Raw genomic sequence first — 15,204 nt, forward strand, 5'->3', positions numbered from 1 at the left:
AAACAGGCTATCTGTGGGCAGGAATATACACTTTAAAAAAACTCCCCAAGTAACTCCTATGCACACTAAGCTTTATAATGATGATGATGGCACAACAATAATGATTATAATATTACCAGCTGAAATACATTGAGACTTATGTTCTAGAGCTTCATTCTGAGCACTTCACATACTGTAACTCCTTGAACCCTAACAATTCTATTTGTCTGGTACAATTATCAACCCTATTTCAAAGAGGAGAAAACAAACACAAAGAGATTAAGTTACTTGCTCTAAGTCACAAACTGGTAAGTAGAACAGGCAAGACACAAACCTATGCAGTCTGATTCTAGAAATCAATACACTCCAGAACCCAGGGTATACACACTTGTAGACTGTAGGGGAGCTGGGGAAAATGGTTAAGGGAATGAGGCAGTCAGGAATATCAGTTAGGCAGGGAGCGTGGAAGACTGTCAGGGGTGAAGGACAGACTTATTTTGGGTAGGGCAGGCTGGAGACTTCCGATATGAACTCAGCTAGAGCAATTGGAAGCCATGAAGGACGACGGTGGCAGTGGAGATGGAGATATTTAGTTGAAACTAAGTGCAGACAGACAGGGAGGGTCTAATCTGGGCCCAAGGTCTTGGCCGTGCCACCTCTGTCATGGTGAGGCCAGTCACTGGGATACAAAGGGAAGGAGGGGTAGGATATGGGCAGACAGTGGGCTCAGGCCTGATGAGAAAGTGAGTTCACCTACACCACTGGGCAAAAGGCCAGTCCGCTGAACAGCCTCCCTCAGCGAAGGAGAGTCCCCTCACTGCTGAAGGCCATTCTTGTTCACATCATAGGCAGATGGTAAAAATTTTCCTTGGCCACCGGAAAGTGCAAAAAGGTGGAAGAGAACAGGGCGGTAAGATAAGATAGCCCAAGTGGCATATATCACCGGTGGAGTTTATTGGCGATTGGGAGGGATGCTGTTCATTCACAAGCATCTCTGAATGAAGCACGGTACACATGGGTGACAGGGCTGTTTTTGCTGGAAGCAGGACAATCAAAAGTTGGAGAGAGCGCTCTCCCACCCGGCTGCTTGTGGACTCTGGCCCTGCAGCTTTGTGACTGCATGAAATCTCCGGTGTTACCATTCCCTTCCCAGCAGTGGCTGCCCTAACAGAGCCAGCTACCTCTTTCAGGAGCTCGTGCACGTGTTCTTCTCCTGACAGGTTCTGCTCTAGTCTCTTCTCCAAGGATGAGACTTTCTCCTGCAAGTGTGTGATGAGTTTTTCTTTTTCTTGAGTATCAGCGGTGGCCTGCAAGTGAAAGCAGAGATTACGTTACTCTATGACCCCTCTCCCATTTCCTGTCTCCTCTTGGATTATGTTTCCCCGAAATTCTGTTCTCAACTGCCTCTCAGAAGAACAAACAGCCAAGATATCTTCCTTGAAAAGGGACACAGAAGATGCAAGATCAGGAGCCAGCACCACCCAGGCACTGGTTCAGACTGAGCACCGCAAGAGGTAATCAATCGTTCATACAACGTAAGCAATTGACAATGCGGGAAGGAACAAGGCTATTCCCTTAGTGGAATGCACCCAGGACGCTGAGAAGATGCGCCTCCTTTTTAAGACAATCAGATTATACTGTCATGATGTACAACCTTTTACTCTCATCAAGCACACGTTTAATCCTATTAATCTAGAGTCCAATAGGGCCCACAACAATTTTAGCTCACATGCCGAACTTGGCAGAGCTAATCCCACTCAAGAAGGACCCCATAAGCTCTACAAACGACCAAAGAGAACAATGTTTCTGGACACATGGGGCTGGATGAAGGAGTAAGGATGCCAACATAGCTGCCTTAATGAAGGCCTAAGAGAGAACTTCTAAAACACAGGATGACATTCACCCTGGCCTCCCAGCACAGGGACCAGGGCAGATCCATTGTGCATCTCACACCCTAGCCCCAGACCAACAGCTATCCTCCTTTCAGTCTATCCCTTTAGCAATGATGGTAGTTAGTGGTGGTGGCAACGGGTTGGGACTTGGGTTCAACAGAGGATCCAGGAAACTTTGAACACACAAGTTCTTAGATCCCTAGTGGTCCTTGTATTCACTGAGGTTGCCCATTCTCCTCTCTTCAAAAAGTTCGTACAGCATCAACATCTTACTATGAAGACTTGTACATCCTCACGGATACTCTGCTTCCTCAAAATCCCCTACTTAATGCTTCTGTTGCTCCATTTCAAGCTACAGACTTTCATGTTCAGCTTAGAACTCAGTCAATCTCTCCTCAGAATAAAATGTAGCAACTTGGGCTTAGGGTTTTAGGAAGAAACACTTGCCATTCTACAGTCTCACAGGGGTGATGGCATAGGTAGTAGAGGAGAAGTTTGAAGCATGGATTCAAGGTTCCATAGTTCAATAAACTTTTATCAAGTCTATACCGTATGTTGCCTTCTGAGGATACAACCAGACACAGTTCCTGATCCACAGATGGTGGCTGGTGGTGAAGACACATACACATGCAATCAATTATAAAACAATACAATCATACTGCAACAGAGGGACATATAAGGTGCTATGAGATATCAGAGAAAGGAGGGATTAACGGGGGAAATCACATCAGGCGTATCCAGATCAGGTAGAAGGGGGGTGAAAGAGGAACAAGCATTCTGGGTAAAGAACAGCACATGCAAAGAGGTGCCGGACAAGTTCAGCATGACCACAAAGCCGGGAAAAGAGGTAAAGACAACTCCCACGTCTGTGACTCAGATGTCTGGCCAGAGGGAGAGAGAGAAAGAAAAAACAGTTTGGCCATGACGACCAATCATGAGGGGTCTCTTACTAATAATGCAATAATCAGAAAGTATAGCAGAGTGCAGCAGTGGCAGCTGTAGTCTGCAGAACGTGAGTAAGCACTTCCCATCATCCCTGGTCCTTACGGCCACCCTTCACTGTGTCCATTTATAAGGAAACTGAAGCTTAGAAAATAGCCCAAAAGCGCACACCTTATTGTGAAATTAAAGATTCAAACTCAGGTCTTCTGCAGCCAAAGCCTGTACTCATTCTACTACATATCAATATGAACTTGAGATATATAGGTGACTCTTTATAGTGAAAACCGAAGACCAAACAAGTTTTGGTGTTAGGCAAAATTAGGGACAGAAAAAGAATCAGTTACAATTTCTGTTTAGTCTTCTTGTGTGCCATATCCTACATGGATCCTCCCCTCCACTCTGGCTGCTTTATTTCAGGCCCCCAACACCTTATATGTTACAGCTAACATTATACTTAATGATGAGAAACTCAAAGCTTTTCCACTAAGATCAGGTATAAGGCAAGGATGTCTCCTCTCATTAGTCCTTTCCAACATTGTATTAGAAGTCCTTGCTAATGTTAAAAAAAAAAAAAAAAAGTCCTTGCTAATGTAATAAGGCAAGAAGAGGAAATATAAGTACATACGTTGGTAAGGAAAACAAAACTGTCTTTGTTAGTAGACGACATGATCATTAATGTAGAAAATCCAAATAAACTGGCAAAAAAAACCCTCCCAGAAATAACAAGTGATTATAGAATGGTTGCAGGATACAAGGTTGTTATACAAAAGTCAACTGCTTTTCTATGTACCAACAATAAAAAAGTGGAATCTGAAATTAAAAACACAATACCATTTACATTAGCACCCTAAAATGAAATACTCAGGTATAAGTCTAATAAAATATGTACAAGACCTATATGAGAAAAACTACAAAACTTTGATGAAATAAAAAAACAAAACAGAACTAAATAAATGGAATGAGAGTCCATTTTAATGGATAGGAAGACTCAATATTGTTAAGATATCGGTTCTTCCCAACTTGACCTATAGATTCAATGCAATACCAACCAAAATCCCAGCAAGTTATTTTATGGATATCAACAAAATGATTTTAAAATTTATATGGAGATGCAAAAGACCCACAATAGAGCCAACACAATACTGAAGGAGAAGAACAAAGTTGGAAGACTGATGCTAGGCGACTTCAAGACTTACTATGAAACTATAATAATCAAGACAGGATGATATTGGTAAAAGAACAAATTGGGGCGCCTGGGTGGCTCAGTTGGTTAAGCGTCCGACTTCAGCTCAGGTCATGATCTCACAGCCCATGAGTTCGAGCCCTGCGTCAGGCTCTGTGCTGACAGCTTGGAGCCTGGAGCCTGCTTCAGATTCTGTGTCTCTCTCTCTCTCTCTGCCCCTCCTCTGCTTGTGCTCTGTCTCTCTCTGTCTCAAAAATAAATAAAAACATTTTTAAAAAAATTAAAAAAAAAAAAAAAGAATAGATCAATGAAACAGAATAGAGAGCCCAGAAATAGATGCCCATAAATAACTTGACTGATCTTTGACAAAGAAGCAAAGGCAATACAATAAAGCAAAGACAGCCTCTTCACCAAATGGTGCTGGAACAAATGGGACATCCATATGAAAAAAAATGAATCTAGACATAGAAACCTTACAACCTTCATAAAAATTAACTCAAATTGTATCACAGATATAAATGTCAAACTTAAAACTATAAAACTCATAGAAGATAACACAAGGAGAAAACCTAGATGACCATGGGGATAGCAATTATTTGTTAAATATACCACCAAGGGTGTGATGCATGAAAGAAATAATTGATAAACAGACTTCATCAACATTAGAAATGTCTACTCTGCTAAAGACAATGTCAAGAGAATAAGAAATCAAGCCACAGATTAGAGAAAATATTTGCAAAAGACACATCTGATAAAGAAGTGCTATCCAAAATGTAAAAGAAACTCTTACAATTCAACAATAAGAAAACAAATAACAGAGTAAGACAAAGAAATAAAAGGTATAAGAATTTGAAACAAACAAAACCATCATTATTCACAGATGACTGCTATTCAAGAAACTAAAAAACATCTGTACGTTAGTTATTAAGCTTAATAAGAGCTAATAAGTTGTACAAAACAATATACAAAAATAATATTTCTATAGGCCAGCAACAAATACAAAAAGTAATTTTTTAAAAAATATTTTTAAGTTCATTTTGAAAGAGAGAGAGAGGGAGAGAGAGGGAAAGAGAGGGAGAGAAAGGGAGGGGGAGAGGGAGAAAGAGAGAGAGAGAACAAGGAGGGGAGGAGCAGAGAGAGAGGGAGAGAATCCCAAGCAGGCTCCACGCTGTCAGCACAGAGTCTGATGAGGAGCTTGAACTCACGAACTGTGAGACCATGACCTGAGCTGAAGTCGAATGCTTAACCAACTGAGCTACCCAGATGTCCCTTAAGATGTCCCATAATCTCTACACCCAATGTGTGGCATGTTCCACTGACTGAGCCAGCCAAAAACCCCCAAACTTTCCATATCTTAAATATGCCCTAGAATAACCTGCACAGGTGGATGAAAGCTCATAGCAGCCTTGTATGTGAGAGCAAAAGACCAGAAATACCCCAATGTTGACTGTCAATAAGATGGATAAATTTTGGTAACTTCATAGTATGTAGCTGAGAAAAGAACAAGTTATAGCAGCATGTACCCATATGAAAGTTTTTTAGGAATACAATGTTGAGCACAAAAAACAAGGTTTAGAAGAATACCTACACGATGATTTATATAATTTTAATGTGCATGAGAAACAAAAGAAGATATATACTGTTTAGGGATAAAATAATGGTAAAATTATAAAACAAAATGGAAGTTTCTTCCATTGTTCTATAAAACTAATGGAAGTTTCTAGATAGTGTTTACTTAGAAAAAGGAGGGGTGCCTGGATGGTTCAGTTGGTTAAGCATCCTACTCTTGATCTTGGCTCAGGTCATGATCTCACAGTTTGTGGGTTCGAGCCCCACATCAGTCTCAGCACTGACAGCCCAGAGCCTGCTTGGGGTTCTGTCTCTCCCTCTTTCTGCCCTCCCTTCCTCACTCTGTCTCTCTCTCTCAAAATAAATAAGTAATAAATAAACTTTAAAATAAATAAACTTTAAAAATATTAAATTAAAAAAAAAAAGAGGGGCGCCTGGGTGGCGCAGTCGGTTAAGCGTCCGACTTCAGCCAGGTCACGATCTCGCGGTCCGTGAGTTCGAGCCCCGCGTCGGGCTCTGGGCTGATGGCTCAGAGCCTGGAGCCTGTTTCTGATTCTGTGTCTCCCTCTCTCTCTGCCCCTCCCCCGTTCATGCTCTGTCTCTCTCTGTCCCAAAAATAAATAAACGTTGAAAAAAAAAAAAAAAAAATTTAAAAAAAAAAAAAAAAAAGAAAAAGGAATGGGAGGGAACAGTGAATAGCACATGGGGAACCTCAAAGATAAACATATTACTCTTTTTAACCTGGGGGTTAGCTACATAGGGGTTCACTGACTTGTTATACTCTCTACCTTACTTATCTTTGTAAATGTTACATCTATTCAATAATGATAAACAAAACAATGGACTCCAAACTCATGATCTTCATGATAAAACTGTCCTTCCTCTGGTGCTCTTAGCCCAATGACTGACACTATCAGCCACTCAGTCGATCACTCCAGAAACCCGAAACCATCACCAAAACTTTTCTCTTGCTCCTCTTCTACATCCATTGCAGTAGCAAGTAGGTCCATTGCAGTAGCAATGGAGGAGAATCCTCCATTCTCCTCTGTGTTCTTTCTTCCAGTTCCCTGAATGTGCTAATCCTTTTCCTGCCTCAAGGTTTCTGGGTTTCTGGTTCATACTGCTCCTTGCTTAAAATTCTCTCCCACTGTCTCTCCCCCTCCGCAGCTGAAGTGTTACTTCCTCAAAGGAAATACTTGTTTGACCCCCAAGGCTAATCTGATGCCATTAAAAGATGCCACAATATCCTGTAGTTTTGCTTCACTGCATGCATCAGGGTTTGTAATTATATATTTATGTATATATTACCGATTAACATCTGACTTCCCCTCTAGACTAGAAGTTCCACAAAGGCAAGTGCGGTATCTGTCTTGCTCACCACGGTGTTTCTTTTTTTAAAGATTTTATTTTTAAGTAATCTCTACACCCCCCGTGTGGCTTGAACCCACAACCTGAGATCAAGAGCCACACATTCCACTGACTGAGCCAGTCAGGCGCCCCTGTTCATCACACTGTTTCTAACACTCAGCACAGAGCACTGAACCTGGCACACAGTAAGGCTCAAATCATATTTTTAGAATGAATGAGAGAACTTATTAGTATAACCACAATCTAAAAAATTAGTTTTTCCAATTATGAAATGGATGGATTTTTTTCAATGTTTGTTTATTTTTGAGAGAGAGAGAGAGAGGGAGAGAGAGAGAGGGGCAGTGCAAGTGGGGGAGGAGCAGAGATGCAAAATCCTAAGCAGGCTCCAGTCTCCAAGCTGTCAGCACAGAGCCCGATGTGGCACCTAAGCTCAATGTGAGATCACGACCTTAGCCGAAGTCAGATGCTCAACCAACTGAGCCACCCAGCCGCCCCTGAAATGGACAGATGGTTCTAATTGATATCAAAGTGTCTCTTGAGTCCCAAAATTTGTGTGTTATCTCCGGTACTTCCATATGTTCTGTGCCCTTCTGCTTTCTCTGCCTCCTGCTGTACTACCCATCTTTGAAATTCCAGTTCCTCCAGGAAGAGTTCCTTGACTCCTGTGCTGGAAACATACTCTCCCTATGGCCTATCTTTTGCAATGGAAAACCTATGTCACTTATTTGGGACTTGCTGAGTTGAGAATTTCTTTTCTTGTGGTCACAGGAGGTTTGAGTTCTGTAATGAAACTGTAAGTTCCTGAGAGAAAACACTAAGTCTCTAGATTTTCAGTTCACTGAGGGTAGAGACCTTATATCACACTCATTCATTTATGTAAGGTCTGTTTACTGGGTGAGGCAACAAAGTCCAGTAGCACAAGCATGAGTTTTGGAGTAAGACTTGGGTTAGAATCCAGCTTTGTCACTTATTGTGACTTAGTTTTAAATTCTTGAACAAAGTATATAACCTCTCTCAGGTTCCATTTGGGTACCTGTAGGTATGCGAAGACTCCTATTTACACAAATAGATGCTGTTAAGTCTTTGTTGCACTTGAGATTAGCAGTTCTCAAGGGATGAGGGTAGAGTCTGTGGTACCACCTGCCAGGGGATGTTCTGTCATATGATGGGAAGGGCTGGATTGTCAATGCCTGAAGGATGCTGCTGGCATTAAGAACCCAGGGGCCAGAAAGCTAAATGTCCTGCAATGCAAGGGACAATCATACAATACAATTATTCTATTCAAAATGATGAGAAGAAACATACCACTGAGAAACACTACTCTATAGTCAATAATAATATTTTTTATTCTTCTTCTTTATAGTCTCAAGCTTAGCACACGCCTGTAATAGGAAGGCAATAAATGTTGGCCAAATGAACAAATGAAGTGTAATGACTATCATTCTGAACAAACTGCATTAGGCCCCATCATCCATGATGGTTGCATCTTCTTATGCTTGAGGCCCACCATGTAGTACTTTAGAACAAATGTGAGCAGATCAAATCGTGTGCTTTGAGAATTCCTGCCAGTACAATACTGACCTCTTCTGTTAAGCAACCTTTGTTCAGCCATGTGGCCACTTACATGGGAATGTACCCTGGCTAGACCAGGAAGTAGGGCAGTGCAGACAGCATGAGAAATAGAAGTTTCAGCTGCCACCCTGAGACTGAAATTTCTGACAGATTTAGTTTCTACCCCATTCATGAATCCTGGATCCGCTCCTAGTACTCTACTTACCTTCTGCAAATCCATGGAAAGCTGCTGAATGGATACTTGGAGCTCTTGTTCCTTTTGCTCCAGGGCTGCGATCTTATTTTCTGCACCTGTTTTTGAAGCTGTCACATGATCCCTTCATTGAAAGAAAGCAGACAATAAACACATTTGGAAATCTCATCTAAAGGACACTTTCTGACAGGAAAAATACAGATGGCTTTTTATATGTCAGGGCTGCAAACGTTAGCCACGTGAAGATTATCAATGGAGAAGACTCCTTGGCTCTTTCTGAGGTAGAAGCCCAAAGAGAAAAATCCCACCCAGGTTTAAGCAAAAAATCCCAGTCTGCCTTTGGTTACTCAATAGCTTAGAAACAAAAACATACTTAATTGCTTGGTAAGCTTGGAAGCTGAGCTTAGGCAGGTGAAGGGGAATAAAGGTTTAGGGTGGGGGAGGTAGAGGGTCCTGAGCCCTGGGCTGGTAAGGACAATCCAGAAGCCTTTGCCAGAACTGAGATCAGAAAGTGTTGCAATGAACAGTGGGGAAAGGCAGGCGAGCTATAGCCAGAGCTACACTAACACCGCTTCCCATGGGCCCCACAGACCAAGCAAGAACCTCTGTTCTTCCAGCGCTGAGTAGCGTCTCTGCAATTCTTCTAGCTTCTGGCTTAAGTCTGAAGACATCTGATTGGAGGTCATCAACTCTTCCTGGATGTGAGTAAGTTCTCTGGTTCGCGCCTCCAACTCTTTCTCCATTTTCCCCAGACTTTCCTCTTTTTTTAAAAGCTGATACAAAGATATAAAGTTTCATTAGGCCACTACGAAGAAATACTACTAAGACATATTTTTAAAAACAGGGATCAACAAGCCAAACTTTTATAACATTTTTGTGAGCTTATAAGGGGACTTAAATGCCCAGTAGTAAAAAAAGAAAAAGGGAACGCATTTCAAACAGAACCTTCCCATTATAATAAATTGAAAAACATACAACTATGATTAATATCAAAGACTACTAGGGTATGTTTCTCAGTCATTAGAGAGTGAGGACTAGTAAAACCAGAGTAATTAATCATCTATTCAGTATTTAGCTATGAAAACAAAAATGCGTACCATGTGCTTTACTTTACTTAGTTCCTGCTGCTGGAACCCCTCTAATTCATCCATTTCATCCCTCCTTTGGAAAAGATTCAAACTCTGGTTCTTCATTTCCTGTAATTGAGCTGTCAGAAACCTTTTCTCCTATTTAGAGGAAGAAGACATCATCTCAGGCAATTAAGACACCAGAAATCCATATTATATAAGCAGATTTTTTTTTTAATCTACACAGTGTTTTTATTTTTATTCAGGAGATTTTTTCCCCCTAAGATTTTAAGTATTCTCTATACCCAACATGGAGCTTAAACTTGTGACTCCGAGATAAAGAGTCACACCCTCCTCCGACTGAGCCGGCCAAGTACCCCCAGCAAAATCCTTAATAAATAAACACCATTAAAAAAATCTCTTGTCAGTAGACAATTTTAGATAATGGTAAGCTTTACAGTGATAGGACCAAAATGGCCTTATCTACAAATTTAAGTTAAAAATAAATATGTTTTAAAAAAAATTTTTTTTTTCAACGTTTATTTATTTTTGGGACAGAGAGAGACAGAGCATGAACGGGGGAGGGGCAGAGAGAGAGGGAGACACAGAATCGGAAACAGGCTCCAGGCTCTGAGCCATCAGCCCAGAGCCCGACTCGGGGCTCAAACTTACGGACCGCGAGATTGTGACCTGGCTGAAGTCGGACGCTCAACCGAATGCGCCACCCAGGCGCCCCAATAAATATGTTTTTAAAAAAAAATTCTCCTTCTTTTTTTAAGTAAACTTTACAGCCAGTATGGGGCTCAAACTCATGACCCTGAGATCCAGAGTTACACGCTCTAAGCCAGCCACGTGCCCCCCAAAAACAAATGTTTTAAATGACACCTGTGAATAAAGGGAACAAGAGGAACCATTACTTAACACTTTAAAGTTCTTAAGTTTGATCAGGAATTACAGAGGGGCACCTGGGTGGCTCAGTCGGTTAAGCGTCCGACTTCGGTTCAGGTCATGATCTCTCGGTCCATGAATTCGATCCCCATGTCGGGCTGTGTGCTGACAGCTCAGAGCCTGGAGCCTGTTTCAGATTCTGTGTCTCCCTCTCTCTCTGACCCTCTCCCGTTCATGCTCTGTCTCTCTCTGTCTCAAAAAAAAAACGTTAACAAAATAAAAAAAAAAAAAGAAATTACAGATATCCATGTTACACATCTATTTTCAAGTGACATAGTGAACTCGCTGAATGGTGTGAATCACTATAGAGTAAGGCTGAATACTCTGAAAAAATGAGATGCATTTAAGTAGAACTGGTATCAGTTAGCAATTTCAGTTAGGACATCAACAAAAGTTAGACATGACTGTGACTGGTGTCAGCAGGTTACAATCTACTAAATAACCGCTTCCCAAGATAGATTCTCTTAAGGACAAACCCTGCCGCTGCAGTTTCCAATTCTTGATTGAAAAGAAATCAAAACAGTCTAAAAATAACATTTCCAAAAATTACAGGCTTCAAAGACCTACATAGATGTCTCATTGCTCTTTCTGGGTCTAAAATATTTCTCAATCCCTCCTTGGGTGGGGGAGTAGTGGGGGTAGGGGCTCGCCCCAGTGAGCGGAAGTAGGTTTTATTTAGTTCAGTCCTACATGTATCTCCCTGTACCATAATTTAAAAAGAAATCAATGAGAATTTCAATTGCTACAATCTTTGGAGTTTAGAACACTTGAACCTAACCCATACTTCCATATTTAAGAAGACTATCATTCATACCACGTTCAGATTTTTTTTTAATATATATTTTTGAGAAAGAGACAGAGTGTGAGAAGGGGGAGGGGTAGAGGGAGGGAGACAGAATCTGAAGCAGGCTCCAGGCTCTGAGCTGTCAGCACAGAGCCTAACTCGGGGCTCAAACCCATGAACTGTGAGATCATGACCTGAGCCCAAGTCGGAAGCTTAACTGACTGAGCCACCCAGGCATTCTGGTCAAGCATTTTTTAACTGATAGCTTGATAATCAGATTTCTACAGAACAGACACACGAAATTGCTGGTTTAACTTGGTGTTTTCTCCCGAGAATGTAGCAACAATAAAACTCACCTGTTTAATAAAATAAACAGTAAATATATTGTGCAACTGAATCAATCAGTCTAAGAAATAATTTTTCTACCACGAAGAGTAACTTAGGAGTATTCAATGAAAACGAAAAAGTGAATTAGGTAGCAGCATATAATTTGGGCTGAGGGGGCTGATTTTGAAATTAAAATGTTTTTCTAACTGTAGGCTTGAAGCTTCATCTTCCTGTTCATGTCTGGGAGCCAGGAAGACATTATGTTAAGCACCTACACAGTGTTACACAAGCTATGGTGCTAAAGTAATCAATTTTCCTCATCGTGTTTAGTCAAGAAGTGCTCTTATCTACTTAACGCTGAGCCTTGAAAAATGCCCTCCTTCTCATTGCCTCTTCAAAAAGAATTCCTAATGTTACCACAGTGCCAATTAGGGCCCCAGTCGGAAACAGATGGCAGTCGCAAATGGAGTATTTTGAGAGGAGTTTAATAAAGGGACTTTTCAAAGCTGTGGGTGAGATAAGAAAACCCAAAGAGATAATGCGCTAGTAACAGTTGGGCATGAAGGGGCAAAGGGACGAGGAGATTCCAAGAGACCCCGGGATATCCAACTGAAGCTGTGACCTTTGGTCATGGGACGCAACCAACCTGGATGGATCCCACATGGAGAAGGCTGGAGGAATAAAAGCCTTCCGACCACACTCTTCTTCTGCCCGTCGGTCTTTTGGAGTTCCCCACTGGCAGAACCCAATCGGAAGCCAGAGGGCAAAGGAGCCCTGCTGATGCAGTTTCTAACAGCCTTCAGGTACACAGAAAAAGGTAAGAGAGGGGTGGAGCGGATATTGCGAGGGGAAAACAAAAGATATCCAGCATGCCCATCCAGAAAGGAGAACGCATGAGCTTTTCAAGTTAGTGTCTAATTATCCAGGACCTTGAGTCCAAGAGGTGGTAGAGCAATCTGTACACTGGGTACTGGAGAAACCATTTTCTAAGCCCCAAGAAGCCAACATTCATAGTGAGACAAAAATAAAAGATGAACTAACCTTTTCAAGCTGATCCATTTTTTCTGACCATTCCTAAAACAAAACAACAAAAAAAGTACAGTTTCCAGAGAAGACTATCAGTAACAAAGATTTTCAGAAAGCAAAACCACCTAATTCCCCCTGAAAAACAAGCAAGCAACCAACCAAAACAGCAAATTAAAAAAAAGTCCCATAAAGTTGGCTTACTTTAAGAAAGCCAAGAGTCCTAAAAGGAGAAGAAAATGAATTTTATAAAAAATTCTAGAACACAAATACAAGCCTGCAGATTTTTACTAAGTAGAGCACCAAACAAAGCTGTAATGTGGTGTTCTGATGCAGCTTTTCAGTTTATTCCTACGTGTTTTTCCATGAGTATTGTTATTATTTCTTGGGAGTGGGTAGCTGGGACCAGCTGAGTTGGTAACTCTATAACTGATGTTTAGAAATTAATTTACTGAAGTTGAGGGGGACGGTCTTCACCAGCCCCTAATCATTATTTTCCTTCTTATCTTGATTTTACCAGTATGTTTTATGGTGTTTGGTATAAGGCATAAGTTAAAGGTAAAAGGATTATGCCCCTTATTCACAAATCAGAGAACAGGAGTAAAAATCACCATTTGTATAAAAAGCCATATTCCAACTGTCTACAATCAGAATCCACCAATTTTAGATGATTTCTTCATTTATATACATTCATACCATAGTTATCCACTAAGTATTGGGAATGAGGTCTTTTTCTGGCTAGCAAATGTCCCAGATGATGGATACTCACTTTAAAACCAACCAACAAGCCAACCACCCACCTACTGTAGATGAATTATATATTTTCTTAAGTGAAACATCATAAATTGACCCTGTCTTAATAAATCAAGATTATCATAATATCTTGATGTTTATCTTAAAATGCCACTAAATGAAATACTCTTCATAATTATTATAACAGTTAGTAATAGTACTATTTTCCTTTCTTATTCCAGCCTCTGTCAATGAATGGTTCTAGTGAGATTACAGGAGTTCTTTTCTGTCTAGCTCACTGGGGTTGAAGAAACTGGGGAAGAGAGGTTGTTAAGAACTATGTACATCATAGAAGCTGGCTAGCTTGATAGCATTTTCCACGATTTATCATATTTGGGGACTAGGCTTTGAGACAGGTTTTTAGAGGACAGAGACCGTTTTCCTTCTCTTGGGATATGCCACCAGATTAGGACACATGATTTCCCTCTCCCTTTTACAAAGCTACACAGAATGATAGAATGATATTCTGGATGCATTCTCACATTCCGGATGCATTTCATGATTACAACTTCTCTCCTAGACTATAAATATTTTCTACCAGGTTTATTTCATGATTTTTGAAATCATGTCACGAAGTGAAATCTTTCCACCAGTCTTGGGCGTCACATATAAAATACCTGGTCCTTTCTGGCTAATGCCAAAGCCAGTCCTTCTGCCATTTTGGCTCTGTTGGCTTGGAATGTCTCATTCTGCTCTTGAAATTTCCGCATGGAAGCTGTTAACAAAGAGGCTCTATTTGAGATATGGAAATATTTCAGAAACGGCATGACAAATAGCCCAGTGATTACAATTGTCACCTAACAAAAAAGATCTAGGTCACGTAAGTGAATAACGAGACTGGGAAAAACCTGATCCATCTCAACTTTCCCAGAATCTTTTGGACCACAGTTGTTTTTGTTGCTGGCATTATTATTATTATTATTATTATTATTATTATTATTATTTGCTTTCTATTGCTTTGTTTTTGTAATAAGCACATATATACATTTAGGAAGATGCCAAAAGGTAACTTTTTCAATGGCACAATGACAGAACATGATTTGAGTAGGTTGCCAGAAAACAATAATGCCTTTGCTAAGTGCTGATTACTACCACTTTCTCAGAATTAAAAAACTTAGCAAAACGAAGAAAACCTTCTTTCACTTTGTTTTCCTTTAAAAATTTTTTAGTATATATTACATCAACAGAAAATAACTTTCTATTTCTGTTAGCATCTTTCTTGGCTTGAATCCAAAGGAGAACATATAAGTTAGGATAGACTAAACAATATGTACCATTGTTGGAGGAGTGATGACAGCTTAAGATATCCCCCCATTACTGAATGCAGCAGCATGAAGCTACAGCTCAAACCAGTCTCCTAATCTAGGCCGAAGGGCCAGGCACACTATTTTACTAAAATCAAAGGGCAGCCAATATGCTGGATGAAGACAAGCTGATACACACGATGACCTTCTCCTAAGAAGCATGCCCATCATGTAACATAAATAGGAACTGTATGTTTATAAATATCAGACAAATGTTATATCAACCTGATTAAGAAGTACACTTACAAAGATTGGAGTTAT

General features: G+C 40.6%; 1 protein-coding gene across 1 annotated transcript in view; it reads right to left on the minus strand.

Moving 5' to 3' along the window:
• GOLGA1 (golgin A1) overlaps positions 1–15,204 on the minus strand; it is a 48,558-nt gene that overhangs the window by 23,331 nt on the left and 10,023 nt on the right. Inside the window, exons 6-11 of the mRNA XM_086684005.1 lie at positions 14,257–14,354; positions 12,866–12,898; positions 9,796–9,924; positions 9,302–9,471; positions 8,711–8,822; positions 1,161–1,286 (exon numbers count right to left, since the gene is read on the minus strand). Of these exons, the coding sequence (XP_086540131.1) occupies positions 1,161–1,286; positions 8,711–8,822; positions 9,302–9,471; positions 9,796–9,924; positions 12,866–12,898; positions 14,257–14,354 (668 nt within the window). The remainder of the gene's footprint in view (positions 1–1,160; positions 1,287–8,710; positions 8,823–9,301; positions 9,472–9,795; positions 9,925–12,865; positions 12,899–14,256; positions 14,355–15,204) is intronic.

Source organism: Puma concolor, chromosome D4, assembly GCF_028749965.1.
Source record: "Puma concolor isolate L17-30 chromosome D4, mPumCon1.1.hap2, whole genome shotgun sequence".
Taxonomy (NCBI): domain Eukaryota; kingdom Metazoa; phylum Chordata; class Mammalia; order Carnivora; family Felidae; genus Puma; species Puma concolor.